This window comes from Protopterus annectens, chromosome 13.part0 (assembly GCF_019279795.1).
Source record: "Protopterus annectens isolate FY-2018-M chromosome 13.part0, PAN1.0, whole genome shotgun sequence".
NCBI lineage: Eukaryota > Metazoa > Chordata > Ceratodontiformes > Protopteridae > Protopterus > Protopterus annectens.
Genome location: NC_056747.1, coordinates 1,326,917,578 through 1,326,933,287, shown reverse-complemented (window position 1 = coordinate 1,326,933,287; position 15,710 = coordinate 1,326,917,578). Strand labels below are relative to the sequence as shown.

The 15,710-nt window shown below is 35.9% G+C and overlaps 1 protein-coding gene across 1 annotated transcript in view; it reads right to left on the bottom strand.

Moving 5' to 3' along the window:
• The window catches only part of LOC122788060 (low-density lipoprotein receptor-related protein 2-like), a 1,238,079-nt gene that overhangs the window by 186,807 nt on the left and 1,035,562 nt on the right, over nucleotides 1-15,710 (bottom strand). Inside the window, exons 67-68 of the mRNA XM_044054982.1 lie at nucleotides 12,537-12,680; nucleotides 3,112-3,277 (exon numbers count right to left, since the gene is read on the bottom strand). Coding sequence (XP_043910917.1) covers nucleotides 3,112-3,277; nucleotides 12,537-12,680 — 310 coding nt within the window. The remainder of the gene's footprint in view (nucleotides 1-3,111; nucleotides 3,278-12,536; nucleotides 12,681-15,710) is intronic.

Genomic DNA, 15,710 nt, shown 5'->3' with positions numbered 1-15,710 from the left:
TAGGCGGTACCCTGTCAAACACCACACCCATGGGCAAGACTGCAGAATCAAATAAGCTGGTCAGCACTGCAAAGATTCTAAAAAGTCTTAATTCTTTGAATACTGGTTAGTTGTCAGTGGACAAATGGCCGACAGGCTTGTCCTTACTATAACTCTCATTTGCTTTGAGGTGACAGGCACAAACTTCAAATGAATGCTACATAGCTAGTGGCTTTTGAATATTCACAGAACTACCCAAGGCCTCATCTAAGAGTAATTTGCAGAGAATGTGGAATATCACACCCAGTAAAAAGGCCATGTAGCAGAACTTCTTGCTATATGTTGAGGTAAGATAAAACAAAATTTAATTGGGACTTTTCATTTTACTACACAAGCTCTAGCTCCTTCCCCAGGAATGAGGCAACACACCATGTTCTAACATCTAGTTCTACTGCTAGGACAAGCTCCCGTTCACCCCTCCCCCCCGCTAATTATATATACCAACTCCAAGATCCACAACAGTGGGGAAAGGACAAATTCTCATTTTCAATATTTTTAGTTTTCAACATTTTGGGTTTCAAAGTTTTGATTTTTCAGTGAAATGAATGGAACTCATATGTATATACACATGGATTCATTTCAGAAGCTCGGAATACTGAAATATTGAATCCTGAGAACAGCAAAAGTTCAGAAAAGCGAAATTCAAAACCTCGAATACCAGAGGTTTTGAATTTCACGCTTCTGAACTTTTGCTGTGGTTATGTATTTAGTTAAGTGTGTGTGTCAAGGGTTTTGTGTAGGGTCTGTGGTGTGTGTCAGTGTGTTTTGTTGCTGTGATGTGCGTGTGAGGAGACTGTAGCTTGTGTGGTGGTGTTTTGTGTCTGTTTGTATGTAGTGCGACCTCGGAGTGAGAATATTTAAGTAGGGGGGGTGTGGGGGGCTTGCCCCCCTGCTTTCATGTAGTAGAGAGGTTATGTGCATGTGTGGGGAGAATGGTGTGTATGTGTGCAGTAGTACCGCAAAATTCAAAATCGTCGGTGTGCGACATTTTGAATTTCGCGATTTTGAGTTTTTGTGGTTTTGTGGATTCGACTTTCTGGGCTCGAGATACTGAAATTCGATATTTCAGTATTTCGAGCTTCTGAAGTGAATCCATATATACATGGGTCTACACTTTTTAACAAATTCATACTTCACCGAACGTGAAATAAACTAATCAGTACTTTGAAAACACACATCTCTGAAAATACACACCACTCGCACTTAAACCACTGAAAAACACATTTACGAACCAAAATACCTCAAAAGATAACTCACGCACAACTTTTCTGGTGACAGTTTAACTAGTTGACCAACAATCATCCAACCTTAAACAACAAACACAATCCAACAAAAGACACGGTAATAAAATAATGAAAATACAAACAGCGATATAATTTGAACTTCCTCTTCACAATTTGAAAACACTTACAATACCTTCTGAAAAAGTAAACGCAGTTACATTCGCCTCCAGTATAAAAATGTATATAAAACATCCAAACACAGATTATTAATTAAAAAAAACATATTTTGCCCCCTGCACCCCCCAGACTCCCTGCAAACTAAGTATCAACTCCGAGATTGCACTACAGTAAAAAGAAGGGCAAACGTCCTGATCCTTACTGCAGTACGATCTTAAACTGAAGCTACCAACGCTCTTAAAATAGTTCTGCTCTTTCTAAATATTTCAACACCTACCTGAAAAAAGTGGCATAGCACAGAACTACTCAGCAGCATGCCCAGCTACATACACAGTAAAAAACTTCTCTCACCACCAGAACACTGACCTACATCGATCAAACGTAATCTGGTGAAGTAAGCTTTCGGAAACTGCACATTCAACAGACTTGGTTCGTTTATTTCACGTTCAAAGTGTGAATCTGTTAAAAAGTAGACCCATATATATATATATATATATATATATATATATATATATATATATATATATATATATATAGGTAGACATATAGACAGATATACATATGTACCTATATATATATATATATATATATATATATATATATATATATATATATATATATATATATATAAATGTGTGTGTGTGTGTGTGTACATATACATATATTTTATTTCTGAGGGTGTGGTGGTGGAGGAGCCCCACATCAGGAGGTTTGGAGGCAAAATCCCACATGTAAATGTCTCATTAAGTGCTTTTGTAAACTTTGTAATTGTTTTGTAATTCTGTAATCTACTATATTTGTATTTACTGGAGCTTTACTCCCAGGACTCCATTGAAAATGGGCTTCTCATGGCCCAATGGAGCATCCTGGTAAATAAACTGCAAATAAATAAAATAAAAATAATAAATGTAAAGGCTGTTTTTTTTTTTCATTATTTTTGGTGATCACATATTGACTTACATTTGTGACCACTTTAGTTAGTTTATCTGAGGTAGCAATGAAAGTAATCACCAATGAGTTTTTTTGATTTGAAAAATCTCATCAGTGATTATTATTTTATATGCCTATACAGACAGACAGATAAATCGATCACTAGATGACAGATAGAAAGATAGATATGAGTACATTTTCACACTTGCACATACATGGATAGATACTGCTCTACTTCTTTGCTCAAAAATTCTAGACAAAGCCAAAAGGTGACAGAGGCTCAAAATCAGAGACAATTTTAAATAACACTGTAAATCACTAAGACTTTGCATCAATGAGCATTTTCTGAACAGTACGAAATTTGAAACTAATTTCTAGCATTACTGACCGACTGCAATCCTTAGTGATTTTCCCAGAAAATCAAACATGTTACAAGGGACAGTGTAAAATATAAGGCATAATGAGGAATATTCTGCAAATCAGAGAGGAATATGTGTGTGTGTGTGTGTGTTGTACATGTGCCAAAATGAAAGTGTTTTTACAGAGTAGTAAGTGTGTTAAATTTATTACAGAGTAGATAGTAATACTACTATGATGAACAACTAGACTTCAGTCATTTTACTGATGCTCAAAGAAGCTAATTTCCTTAAGTATTCATCAAATGCTACATAAAAAGCACATGCATTTAAATTTACACAATGCTTAGAAAAAGTCAAACATCAAATGGGGTCTCAATATTTACCTTCCCACCCAGTCTACTGCAATTCCATCAGGCTTCACAATGTATCGGATGTCCAGAGTCACTGCCAGAGCTATGTTATTACTTCCATCATCTGTATCGGGCAAATAGGCTCTCTTAATTGTACCAAACTCACCGCTGCTGCCTTCACTTGCAAAATACACCATGCCTGGGAAAAAAAATTACTTCATGAGTAAACTGCAATAATCTCACAATAAAGTTCACAAATAACCTATAGCCACAGTACTATAGCTCTGGTAAATTAAAGGCCTTATGGAATTCACCTATGTTGTGTAAAAGTATTCCTGTTGTGGCCAAAAAGGACCAGCGAGAGGAGCATAATTGCTTTCTCATCATCACCTTCATCTGCCTGTTTGGAACACCTAAACATTTAGTTTGTCCTCACTGCCAAGGTCTCATTCTGAAAACATTGCTTCACCCAGCTGTACCTCCTTACTTATGTGTGCTGTCCCATTATTTAGCCCTGACTCTAACTAACACACACACACACACACACACACACACACACACACACACACACACACACACACACACACACACACACACACACACACACACACACACACACACACGCACACACACGCACACACGCACACACACGCACACACACACCCACACACACACCCACACACACACACACACACACACACACACACACACACACACACACACACACACACGCGTGCAGGTGCACATACACCTATATATTTGTATATGTGTGCAGGTATGCATATGTAAGTGTGCCTGTATGCACACACACCCACACATATACATATGTCTGACTATTGATATATAAGTAAAAATCAAGTAAAAAGACAGCCAACAGGCATGCAGTATTGCACAATACTAAGGGGTGCAGAATTTCCTTTGCCCAACTGTGTAACCCCAGAGTAAGTATATGCAACTAGCAGTGACTATGTGTAGGGGTGGACAGTCGCCCACCTGCAAAGAAACAGTGCTTTTGTTTTTGTTTTTTTTCTTTTTTCTTTCTTTTTTAATTTTGCAAGTGCTAAAGCTGTTTCACGACTTATGCACAGCAGTAGTGTTTTCACCATTGGGATGCCTAACTTTCAGTGCACTGAGAAAAGTGAGTAATCCAACATAAATCTATATATCTACTATATATCTACATCTATATATCTATGTTTATATCTATATCTATATCGATATCTAATCTATATATGTATATATATATATATATATATATATATATATATATATATATATAGAGAGAGAGAGAGAGAGAGAAAAGAGACAGATGTGTATGTATGTGTGTGTGTTTACAGTTTAAACTGTCAAATGTTCTTTTTATTAATGGACTGAACTGCTGTGTGTTTATTTCAAATGTATGCTTTGTCAAATGTGGTGATTGCCGAATTAGGAATTGTAGAATGGATCTTCTTCAGGATCAGGTAAGTAGGTGTGTTTTAATGGTGAAACAATCTCATATATGGAAAGATTCAGTATTACAGGTAGTAGTGTGTGCGAGTATTTGCAGGTTAATGGCAGGGTAAGGGTTATATTAGGTAGTAGGTGTTTTTATCTGTGTGTGTGTGTGTGTGTGTGTGTGTGTGTGTGTGTGTGTGTGTGTGTGTGTGTGTGTGCGTGTGTGTGTGTCTGTGTCACGGTTAGAGGAGGGGTTAGGTAAGGGGATAGTTTGCTATTGAGCATTTTTGTGTGTGTAATGAATAGATGCATGTCCATGTGTGTTGTTTAGTGGTGCAAAGCCCTCCTATTCCAGCTTACTCATGTGTGTTACTATAACCCCGTCCCTGCTCCTAACCCTGACCCTGCACATTGCCTCTCAAAAAGCCCTTTCCCTAACACACCATTATTCTCATAAATTCGATGTGTGGTAGTGTTAGGGAGTTGTATTTTTTTGTAGTTTGTTTTAGTCAACCAATCAGAAAAGGAAAGCAATTATTTTCCTTTTTCATTCTTTTGAGTTTCGTTTTTTTATGGTTTGATTTTAATAATGTTTGATATAAAGTGGTCAACTTAATGAGTGTCAATGCTTCTTCAATTCAAACATTGCTAATACACACACATACATACATACACACATATATATATCCATCTGTTTTTACACACACACATATATATATATATATATATATATATATATATATATATATATATATATATATATATATATGTATATATAGGTGCCATAGATTTCGTTGAGGCATGCATATATTATGTGCCAGTGTTTTGAATAATTTTTACTGTTGCTGTGAGTGGCTGCATTATATTATGCAAGAGTTCGACTGTAACATAGGTAAGGAATTTATCTCTTTCTCCAAGCTTGCACAACTCTGCAGTTAGTATATTTAATTTATGGGGGTATGGTGGCAGTGACCTCAAACCAGGGGATGTAGGGGCAAAGTCCCCCATGAAAAAATAAAATGTCTGGTTATTTAAAGTGATTGCAAATGTAACACAACTGATTCATTTGTGATCACTTCAATATGATGTTTTCTGTTTTTCAGATGATAATTATCATAGATGAACTGGTTTAATGTATTTATTGTTGATAGATGAACTGGTTTGATGTTTTTATTGTTGATCAATGTTCATTTCTAAAGAAACAGCCATGTATATATATATATATATACATACATACATACATACATACAAATGTTTCAAGCACGGGCATTAAAAGCCCTTTTAGCTTGCCAATATGCCAAAACACTTGTTCCCATAATAAATGTCCATGCTATTCTTAAAAATATCTAAACTAGTACATGCTTTGGTAGTCTGTTCCAAGCATCAGCTACTCTGTCAGAGAACCAATTATTACACTTCTCATTCCTATAGAATCTTCTACATAGGTTGTCTGATGATTCTCTATTACTTTTTGATAACCCCAAACATTCCCAGAGGTAGTTGTCCCTAAATGCCCTATATACCTGAATAAGATCTCCTCTTAAATATCTGTAAGAGACACTGTACAAGTTCAGATATTTTAGTCTTTCATAATAACTTAGATTTTCACATCCATGGATGCCCTTGGTATATTTCCATTGCACTATTTCCAGTTTACTCATGCTTGTTTTCCTTCCATATTGTTATTCCATACTCAAGTTTGGGTCTAATGTAACTAACAATCAATGACTTCATTATGTTTGATTTCATAGACTTTATAAATCTTTTTATACAAGTTATAGTTCTATAACTATCATTAGCCAACTGGTTGATATGATTAGAAAAACGCATAACTGAAACTACCCATATACCCAGGTCCTTAAATGAGTCTACAGTTTCAAATCACTGTGTGCTGCATTAAATATTCACCTTTCAGTTTATGTCTCCCAGATCTCATATGCTTAGTTTTTGATGTATTTATCAACATATTATTCTCCTGTGCCCAAATGGCCAATTTAGTCAATTATTTTGCAGACATGCCTTATCTGTAACATTTGTAATCAGTTTACCCAGTTTCATGTCATCAGCATATAGACTGCAGAACACCTCAGATAAAAAATGGTCTGAAAGATACAATCTAAACAAGTAAGGGCCTAGTACAGAGCCCTGTGGGACACTTTGACTGTAACCAAGGATTTCCAGTTGGTGTGTGATACTTGCCATGTCCTATTTGTAAGCCATGCAGCTATCCATCTTATCAACAGTACATCAATACCTAGTTGTACTAATTTATTGATCAGTGTTTTGTGCATGACCCTGTCAAATGCTGAAGTAAAATCTATATAAATCACATCACAGCACAATTTTTTATTCATAGCTGTTATTATATTGTTATAGAACATCATGTTACAGGTGGTAATAGATCTATTTTCAACATATGCATGCTGGTATATGGTTTAGAGTCCCAACCTATCCAGTTCTGACAATAACTTATCCAGGATTACATTCTCCATTATTTTTCCACAACATGAAAGTAGACTTAAGGGTCTGTATGATTCTGGGTTTGTCCTACTCGCCTTTCCCTTAAAGACAGGTTTAATAAGTGCATGTCTCCAATCTTGAGGAATCTCCCCATATTTATATGACCTAGTGAATAATAGATGTAATGGCAGTGTAAGTTCTTGCTTAAGTGTTCTTAGGTCATTGTTACTAATTCTGTCTCCTCCCTGCTTTGTTTGGATCCAGTTTGCACAGTTCATTTTCAATATAATCTAATTTGATTCAGGTATCTGGAGTTACCTGGATGTCACTAGGACAACTTACCACCCCTTTTGTGGAGCCAAATTGTTTTGTATAAAACTTTGTAAATATATCTACAATCTGTTGTGTCTGAGAATAAATTTTAGAATCTGCACACAGTTTACCAGTTTGTGTATCTTTACTCCTTCCGCATATTATGTATCTATAAAAAGGTTTCCTATTATGCTCAATATCTTTATATAAATTTTCTTCAAATTTTTCTTGATCTTGTCTAACACTATGCTTAATCTGTTTGTCCAGCTCATTTATTTCAGTTTTCAACGTTGTAGTTCAACCTCTCTTCCATTTCTTATATTTTTTTGTCTCTCACCTTAATCAGGTATCTTGTTCTTATGGAAATATATCCCCTGATGTTGCGTGCCTAGATCCTGATGTTAAACATTTTTTTGACTTTTTGCACTCAATTTCTCTTTCAAAACTTTCCACATTACATCTGCAGTTTTTCCACTGAACACCTCACTCCAGTTAGTTTTATATAGTAACTGTTTTGCTTCCCTATAATCTGTAATTTACCTTCTGTGCATTGGCTTAGATTTCAGTTTGGCAGAATTATCTAGCAACAAATTAACCTTAATAACCTCATGATCACTGTACATCAATGGTGGTAAAACTTGACTTGAAGTTATAGTAATTTCTTTGGGAACACAAACAATATCTACTATATTCCATCCCCTGGTAGTTTTTTTTTTTTTTTACAATCTGAAGCATTTGTTGTTCCTGAATATACTCTGTGAATAATTTCTTTACTAATGTTGTTGAATCAATATTATTCCAGTCTGTTTCTGGTACATTTAAGTCCCCAGCTAATATTATTCTTCCCTCCTGTGTTTCATGTAAGAAATGTATGAATTCCTCTAGGTCATCTGCACTCCAATAATTGTTAAATGTTCCAGGGTTGTCTTTATTGTCACAGTTACACAGTCTATAGTGTTGGTGTTATCACTGAGCATGTAATAATGACAAGTCTCATAGCTATCTTTAATCCCTATCATAACACCTCTACCTGATTTTTTGTTAGAATGTCTGTTACAGTAAAAACATTTATACCCTGACAGAACTGGTTTCCAGTCATTGTTCTTTAACCATGTTTCACTATAACAACATCAATCTTGTGGGAACATAGCAAATTTTCTAATAAAAAACTTTATTATTAATGCTCCTAGCATTAACAACCATCAGAGATGCATCAAATGTTGCTATTTGTGAACTGTTATATTTTTAACCTGACAAAAATCCTGGCTAGTGTTTGTCAAATACTGCAAAATATCTGCTGTAAAAATTCTCTTCCCTGATCTAAAGAAATGCACACCATCCTGTCTGGACACGTGTGCCCAAACGAAGGCTTGGATGCTCTACACATTTCCATTTTTTAAAACAGGACATTTTTTCCATGTAGGTGTTTATCCAAAAGATCTTTTCATTCACAGTGACCTGGCTATCCTTTCTATAGGTGATTTGTGAAAAATATGCCCTAACACCAGTGCAAGCTATACTATCTAGGAGGGCTGTCAGTTCCCGACTAACAGTCAGAGAATCCTTGCAGGTGACATCATTTGTTCCAGCATGAATAAAAACAAACCCATACTTCCTTACATTAAGGTGTTCCAAGGCTTGTTTCACATCTTCTATTTTTGATCCTGGCAAGCATAACACTACTCAATGTTCATTATCATCTCTGCAAATATAAGTATTAGTTCCTCTAATAATTGAATCTCCAATTACAAGAATATCTTTGCTGACCATCTCTGAAGAATCTATAGCTTGTAATACAGTCATTTCTGCTCTATCAATTGTTACGAAGGATAGATCTTCATCACTATTAGTCTTATTAATCCCACTGTTTTCATTGCGTATTAAATTCTCATCCAGGTGACATTGTAAATCCACAGCTTGAGCCATGTAGTCAACATCTGTCTTTCTCTTCTTTTTCCTTACAGTAATGTTCAATCCTTCCACGTTCAGTTTTGATTTCTTCCTTTTCACCTGCCCCTTGCCTCTTTTTTCTACCTTTTCCATTGGAAAGGTGATGCCTTTTTCTGTAGACTGAGGGTTTTCTGATAGACAGATATCTTCATTCCCTGTCACCAGTGTGTTACATAACAAAGCAGAATCCTTTTTACTATGTATTCTCTTTCCTTTACAGTCATTAGTCAGTTTCTTTTTCTTCCTTGTTATTTGTTGAGAACTTCTTCCTTTCTTTCTTTTTTTGTTTCCTTCTAAACAAACCGGATCCTCAGATTGCTGACTACTTGCATCCACAATTCCATAGTTCTCAGGGGCCTCATCTTCTTTCATAGGGGTTGAATGTTCTTTGCAGACAATAGATGCATCATTTCCTAAACCTGTTCTATTTGTTCTATTCCTAACATTATTTAGTTCATCAGTCCAGTCATTAATATATGATACAACAGTTCTCCAAGCCATGCCAATTGCACATGTGCAATCATCATCAAGTCGAGATTTGCTTCTAGCAATGGTAAGCAAATCATCCAACTTTTGACATGAGGAACAAATATCACCAATGTTATCAGATGTTACCTTTAAATATGCATAGCATTTATTACACTGTACAAGATACTTGTGCATTAGCAAATCTTTAATTGCATACTCATTTAAAGAATCCATATTCAGCTTTAATTGAATAAAATATTACAAAGGAAAACAATTACACAAAGTCAGTAGTAAAGAATTCAAAGGAACTTAAATCAACTTCTATGACAAAAATAATACCAGCAATATCCATCTAAATAATAAAATACAATAAAGTTGTTCTGACCATACAAGTTCTACCAGCCAGAAAGATGTTGTAATTTCTTTACGTCGCACGCGAAGGCATGCAGTAGCTTCTGCTCACTATAGCTCACAGTCGTAATTACTTTTAACAGTAAAAATAAATAAAACTAGATATATAAATAAAACTAGATGTATGCACAGAAATATAAATATCCAAACCAAAGAGTAAAAAGGTCACACAAGCAAACCAATTAGTAAAAACTACAAGAAAACCTAGCCAAGCTAGATTTTTCACTGTGTGATACCTTAAACCTTCTGTAATAGAGGCCTATGGGATATATACAAATGACCCCTTAAGGACATCAAGTGTTTCAGCAATATGGCTTTTGAATATCTATGACTTGTATACTTTTTCTTTTTAAGTCATTGTGGATACATTCAGGCTAATAAAGCCAAACCCCACACATGTAAATATAAATATTAAATGTAAATATAAATATAAATATATAAAACATAGGTACATACAGATCATCATCATCATCACTACCCCCCCTCTTTTTCCAGTTTCTACATGGGGGTCTCAGTGTTGTGCCAGTTGTCATCTTCTCTCTTAATTCAATGCCACTGTCATACCTTCTAAGACAGTCATGCCTGTTTGTCACAGATCTTCTCTCACACAATTCATCCAGCTCTTTGCCAGCTACCCTTGTTTCCTCTTACTTACTTCCTGTCTGTCTCTAATCTTCTTTATCAGATTGTCTTTTGCTTTTCTGCATGTGCACCTGAACACTGTAATCCGTTGTTTTTGACCTTTTCTGAAACCGGAGCTACTTTGACTTCTGCTTTTGCATCTTCATTTGTTCATCTATCCCACAATGTGCATCCTACCACCCATCTCAAGCACTTCATCTCCATCTGGCTTCTTCATTCGCTCTGCCTTCACTACCTTTGTTTCTTTACCATACAGTCTGTCTGCGGGAGGGAGGGGGTCCTGTCTGTGTAGTGGGAGGCGCGGGTGCTCCTCCAGCACCCCGAGGGGATAGGGTGACTCCCCTTTGACCACGCATGGCCACTATATATATATATATATATATATATATATATATATATATATATAATGTCCACTTTTTAATTTTGAAATACCAAAATCTCAACTTTCAAAATATTGATCCCAGAAAGTTGAGATTCTGGAATCTCAAAATTAAAATGTGAACAAATAAAAAAAAACAAAAAAAGAAACAGCTAAAATAATGTTTTTGCAGGGGGGCAAACCCTCCTGCAACCCCACACCCCCATCTTAAATATACCAACTCCAAGATTGCACTACAGTGAAGAGAACGGTAATGCTCTTGTTCCGCTTACCATTTTCTTCACTGTAGCGCAATCTCGGAGTTGGTATATTAAAGTAGGGGGGTGCAGGGGGTCTTGCCCCTCTGCAAAAACATTATTTTAGTTGTTTTTTTTGGTTCACTTTTCACTTTCGAGATTCCAAAATCTCGATGTTTTGAATTCGGTATCTCAAAACTCGAGATTTTGGTATTTCAAAATTAAAAAGTGGACCCATATATATATATATATATATATATATATATATATATATATATATATATATATATATCTACATGATATAAAAAGTGTACACACCCCTGTTAAAATGCCAGGTTTTTGTGATATAAAAAAATGAGACCAGAATAAATCATTTCAAAACTTTTCCCACCTTTAATGTGACCTATAACCTCAAAAAGTTTAATTGAAAAACAAACAAATCTGTTAGGGGAGAAAATATAAAAAAATAAAAAAAGCATACAATAAGCTGGTTGCATAACTGTGCACACCCTTGAACTAATACTTTGTTGAAGCACCTTTTGATTTAATTACAACATTCATTTATATATATATATATTATATATGTATATGTATATATATATATATATATATATATATATATATATATATATATATATATATATATAGATATATATATATATATATATATATATATGCATACATACATACATACATACACATGTGTGGGTATCTACAAACCGTAGGGTGAAAAGATCACATAAGCAAACCATTTAGTAAATACAGCAAGAAAGAACCAGCCAGGTTATAGACTTCAGTGTAGACATATTGGTGTTTCAGCTACATATCTTCTGAATGGCCACAACTTTTTACTTTTTACCTTTTGAGTCTTTGAAACACAGATGTGTCCTCAAGAGGTTATTTGCAAATATACCATGGGCCTCCACTAGAAAGTATAAAGTATTATACCACAGTAATGTGTGTGTGTGTGTGTGTGTGTGTGTGTGTGTGTGTGTGTGTGTGTGTGTGTGTGTGTGTGTGCATGTGAGTGTGTGTGCATGTGTGTATATATGTATATCAACACCATTTAAGACATTGAAACAAGATTTAAGAATCATTATTTTTCAAGGTACTGCTATGAGAGATGCGTTTCAGAAGCAGATAAAATAATTTAAATTTTTTACTGAATCCTGTGTTATTGTGGTCCCAGTCGTAGTCCACAGCTGTCACATGCTCCAGGTCCTTGAGGAAGTCTCGGTAATTCTCAGTTGCTGGGTTATATTTCCTAATACGGACATTCTCTGGAAGGAGGAGAAGGGGTGGAGCTCCTGTGTACAAAATAAAAAACATCACTCAGGAATGAGATCTCTCATACCCACCTCTCTTGTCAGCACATAAAACATAGCTTTTGCTTTAGACCTGATCCTGTCCTGACTAGTCCGAGTGATTGTTTTTATGTCTATTTGTACAACATTTTAATTCAGCTCAGAGGTCCTCTTACCTTACTGAGGTTTTCGTTCCTCATCTTTGCTTGGTAGCAACATTTTTCTCTGAGGCAGAACTCCTGGGATACCCACTAGAATAGGTTGTTTTTACAATCTGTTGACTTTTAAGATCTTTGAGCAGATTTTGTTGAGAGTCTATTCAACTATTATTTTGCAAAGAGAAGTATCTGAATTAAATGAAATATCATTTTCTCGATGTACTGCTGTGCTCACATTTTTAAAAGAACAAATGTTGGACGCCATGTACACACATACAGTTTAATAAAGTTAACAGCAAACTCATTTTCACATATTGCTTCATCAGGCTAATGTAGATAAAGTTAAAAAGAGAAGCTCTTTAAATAACAAATATATTGCAGAATGAATAATGTCATATCATGACTTAAAATGATAATTAATACTTTATATCCTTCATAGGCATGAGACATTTGATTACTTAACAAGACATTTTATTATTTAAAATGAGGCATTACTGCTTTAAATCACTCCCTTTTAAAATTGTATTAAAACAATAAGTGAGAAGGTCAGTGAAAAAACAATCAGTAAAAACAAAATGAAACGTCCAGCAAAGCTAGAACTTTCACTGAGTGACCTCCCAAACCTCTTGCATCAGAGGCACATGTGATATATGCAAAAGACCCTTATGAACATCAGGTGCTTCAGCTAATTGGTGATTCAGAATGCCCATGACTTATTTCGTCATTTTAATGGACAATTTCAGGCCAGTAAAGCCAAACCCCACTAGCTGTGGATATGCATATTTCGGCCTTTTTATGACCTCGTCAGCACAGCACAAGCAGAGTGTTTGACTAAGCATAAGAAACACGGGGCTGTTATACCCAGCTGATATCCATTATCATTAGGGTCACTGCAAAAAATATCCCAAACAACAAACTAAAACAATAAGTGAGAAGGTCACTGAAAAATCACCAATTAGCTGAAGCACCTGATGCCTGCCTAAATATGAAATGTTGTTAAGTCTTTCCTATATAATGATGATAGATTAAGTAACATTATAGGACCTGCCGATACCTCTCAAGTGAGGTAAGACTAAGCTGCCAGTGTCTGACTCTCTTCCCTTGGAGAAGGGATGTGGGCTTTGTCCAGTGCAGGAACAGTTTGTGCTGCATAGCAATACCTGTCCATGATGCACAAACACCTGCTGTGGCTTAGTAAGTGCATAAACTGTACTTTTGCGGGGAGGCATGTATCAACACATAAAGGTCAAGCATTGGTAGGACTACATGTGGTATGTGCTGCTGTGTCCAGGGACATGTTGCAACATGACAAAAAATTGCTCCTTATATGTAATAGTCATTTAGCTTCCAGCACATACTCTTCCGTATAATTACCCCAAAATAAGGATAACCAATAGGCTAATCTCCTCTGGAAAGGGAAATCTCCAGAGGATAACTGAAATGTCTCAAGCTTGTACAGAAAGGGGGCAGCTGTGACCAGTGGTGGCTGGGTGAGCTACATTGCAAGACAGCCTCATCCAACATGAAGTTTGAAAAAAATTAAAGGGGCTGCATCCTGCTCATAGTTATCAGTAATCCCTAATTAGGATTCTGGAAGTTATTCAGCTCAGTCGTATCTAGGGTTATGAAATTAAGAAAAGAGGTTGTCCCTTTTTTTTTTTTTTTTTTATTTACCTTTCTGGTCCCCATACTGTAACAGCTAACCTGCTCATCTTAACTTACTTCATTTAAAAGTTATGCACAGGCTACCTGATTCACTAGCACTGACTCATTGCTTTATGGATACTCATAGGTACCCACACCTGTAACAAATAAATCAGATAGCCTTTTATTTTCTGAAATTTAGGAAATAGCCAGTTTTTGTCACTGCATATTTCTGTGTGCAACCCACTCAATATTTTAGCCATAGTTGATTCAGAAGTATTTTCTCCTTGACACACAACACCAAGCCTAAGAGATGAACAGGGTGATGCACTGCAGTGCAGTCATATGGGATATTCAGACCCAAAGCATTTCAGCAGGTGCTTTGAACTTGTCTGCATTCTCCTAACAAAATGGCCTCATGTTTTTTTTATGTCACCTGCCTTGTCTTGCCCTGCCTCATGATCCAAGACAAGGACATTGCACACTGGTGCCACAAAAAGCCACTTCTGCAGACACTGTGTGGTGTCACAAAGCAATGTGTTCCACAATCACTGCATGAAGTTACCTTCACAGGCAGGAGATAAAACTTTTATACTTCATTATTTCAAAAGGCAAGACCATAAGATGAAGAGCACTATATTAAATGAACAGCACCAAAAAAATTCCCAGATTAGGGGGGATGAGCTTTGCCTTCAAGAGATGACAGCTTGACTCCACAGCTCAGGTGCTATAAAACAGCATTTGCAATCTATATAGCAATCGTTTTTTCTTATAGTAATTGCTGTACATTGGTGTTTAGACTGTTAAGTTCTCAGGTGCCAATAGGCTTAGTGATGCATCTGAAACACTGATGTTTCCTGAGGTGTCTCATGCTGGAGGCATCTCAACTGTCACACTATGTTAACAGAAACCAAATAACTCAGAAGGACAGCAAGCAATACTAGTGAAGATATTATGCTCCCTGGTGTGATGAAGGAGATGATTTTTCTCAGCTGTGATACAGAATCGGAATTGAGTAGACATGGTAAGGCCTTGCTGTGCTTAATAATGGTGGCTAGCAAAAAAGCAATTACTAGAAAATGGAAATCAGACCTAAACCAACTATACTGGAAGTTGTGAATATACATAGTAACAGAGATGAAACAACTGGAATTGAGATCTTTAGAAAATGGTAGGAGCAAACTACACAGGAAAAAAATGAGAATTGTGAGAACAAAACAGACGGGAGGAA